The sequence below is a fragment of the Corapipo altera genome, unplaced genomic scaffold (genome assembly GCF_003945725.1).
Source record: "Corapipo altera isolate COAL_440 unplaced genomic scaffold, ASM394572v1 55228, whole genome shotgun sequence".
NCBI lineage: Eukaryota > Metazoa > Chordata > Aves > Passeriformes > Pipridae > Corapipo > Corapipo altera.
Window position 1 is genome coordinate 948 of NW_020888268.1, and position 2,100 is coordinate 3,047.

The window sequence follows — 2,100 nt, forward strand, 5'->3', positions numbered from 1 at the left end:
AATTCCAGGGGGAACCCCCAGGATCCGATGACCCCGACGCGCCCGCCGGCCAATCCCGCCCCAAGGCCGTGAGTCTTCCCGGGAATCTCCCTTCTCTCCCAGAGCTTTTCCTGGTTGTTCCCGCCCCCAAAACGGACTTTTTTTGCCCCCCAAAAAGACCATGAACGACTTCGATTACCTGAAGCTGCTGGGAAAAGGCACCTTTGGGAAGGTGATCCTGGTGCGGGAGAAGGCCTCGGGCCGTCACTACGCCATGAAGATCCTGCGCAAGGACGTCGTCATCGCCAAGGTGGGAACGGGGGGGGACTGGGGGGGATTCTGGGGGCTCTTTTGGGCTCGGATTTGGGAATTCGGGGGTTGGGAAAGGGGAGAGGGGGCGTTCCCAGCCCGGAATTCCGGGATAAATCCCCCTTTTTTATCTCCAGGACGAGGTGGCCCACACGGTGACCGAGAGCCGGGTCCTGCAGAACACGCGGCATCCCTTCCTCACCGTGCGTTCCCTGGGGGGAAATCTGGGAATGCCCGGGAATCCCCGGGAATCCCCAGCCCTGGGGGGCCCCTCCCCTGGAATTCCCATCCCAAAATTCCCCCCTTTTCCCACCCCTGGCAGGCCCTAAAATACGCCTTCCAGACCCACGACCGGCTCTGCTTCGTCATGGAGTACGCCAACGGAGGAGAGGTGGGATGGGGGCCAAAATCCGTGGATTTGGGGGGGCTCAATCCATGGATTTGGGGGTCAGAATCCCTGGATTTGGGGGGGCCTGAATCCCTGAGTTTGGGGGGCTCAATCCCTGGATTTGAGGGGAGTTTTATCCCCCTTCCCTCACATTTTCCTGGATCTGGGGGGAGTTTCAGCCCCCTAAACACTGAGTTTTCCCTGGATCCGGGGCCGTTTCCTCCCCCAACCCCCAGATTTTCCTTGGATTCCCCATCCCCTCCCCTTCCCACCACTCCCAATGCCCTTTTCCTTGGATTTTTCCCAGATTTTCCCCTGATTTTCCTCTGATTTTTCCCAGATTTTCCCCTGATTTTCCCCTGATTTTCCCCTGATTTTCTCCTGATTTCCCCCTGATTTTTTCCTGGATTTCCCCTGATTTTCCCCTGCTCTCCCCTGATTTCCCCTGATTTTCCCCTGATTTTTCCCTGATTTTCCCCTGATTTTTCCCTGGATTTCCCCTGATTTTCCCCTGATTTTCCCCTGCTTTCCCCTGCTTTCCCCTGCTTTTTCCCTGGATTTCCCCTGATTTTCCCCTGATTTTCCCCTGATTTTTTCCTGGATTTCCCCTGATTTTCCCCTGCTCTCCCCTGATTTTCCCCTGATTTTCCCTGTTTTCCCCCTGCTCTCCCCTGCTCTCCCCTGATTTTCCCCCTGCTCCCCCCTGATTTCCCCTGCTCTCCCCCTTCCCAGCTGTTTTTCCACCTGTCCCGGGAGCGGGTGTTCTCCGAGGACCGCGCCCGTTTCTACGGAGCCGAGATCGTGTCGGCCCTGGAATATTTGCATTCCCGGGACGTCGTTTACCGGGACATCAAGGTGACCTCCCGGCCCTTCCCGGGATTCTGGGGGCATTCCCGGGATTCTGGGGGTCGTTCCCTGGATTTTGGGGGTCGTTCCCTGGATTTTTGGGGTTCATTCCCTGGATTTTGGGGTCATTCCCTTGATTTATTCCCTCAATTTTGGGGATCGTTCCCTGGATTTTTGGGGTTCATTCCCTTGATTTATTCCCTCAATTTTGGGGTTCATTCCCTGGATTTTTGGGGTTCATTCCCTGGATTTTGGGGTCATTCCCTTGATTTATTCCCTGGATTTTGGGGCTCATTCCCTGGATTTTGGGGTCTCACTCCTTGGATTTTGGGTGTTCATTCCCTGGGTTCTGGGGCTCATTCCCTGGATTTTGGGGTCTCATTCCCTGGATTTTGGGGTCTCACTCCCTGGATTTTGGGGTCTCACTCCCTGGATTTTGGGGTCTCACTCCCTGGATTTTGGGTGTTCATTCCCTGGATTCTGGGGTCTCACTCCCTGGATTTTGGGGTCTCACTCCCTGGATTTCGGGGTCTCACTCCCTGGATTCTGGGGTCTCACTCCCTGGATTTTGGGTGTTC

At 55.8% G+C, this 2,100-nt stretch overlaps 1 protein-coding gene across 1 annotated transcript; it reads left to right on the forward strand.

Moving 5' to 3' along the window:
- Positions 1-6: 6 nt before the first annotated feature.
- Positions 7-2,094, forward strand: LOC113941915 (mitogen-activated protein kinase kinase 10-like; the record flags this gene model as incomplete). The annotated part of the gene is made up of 5 exons (XM_027633049.1): positions 7-68; positions 158-289; positions 426-491; positions 611-679; positions 1,409-2,094. Coding segments are annotated over exons 2-5 (950 nt in total), but the record flags the coding sequence as incomplete, so codon positions are not given.
- Positions 2,095-2,100: the final 6 nt, after the last annotated feature.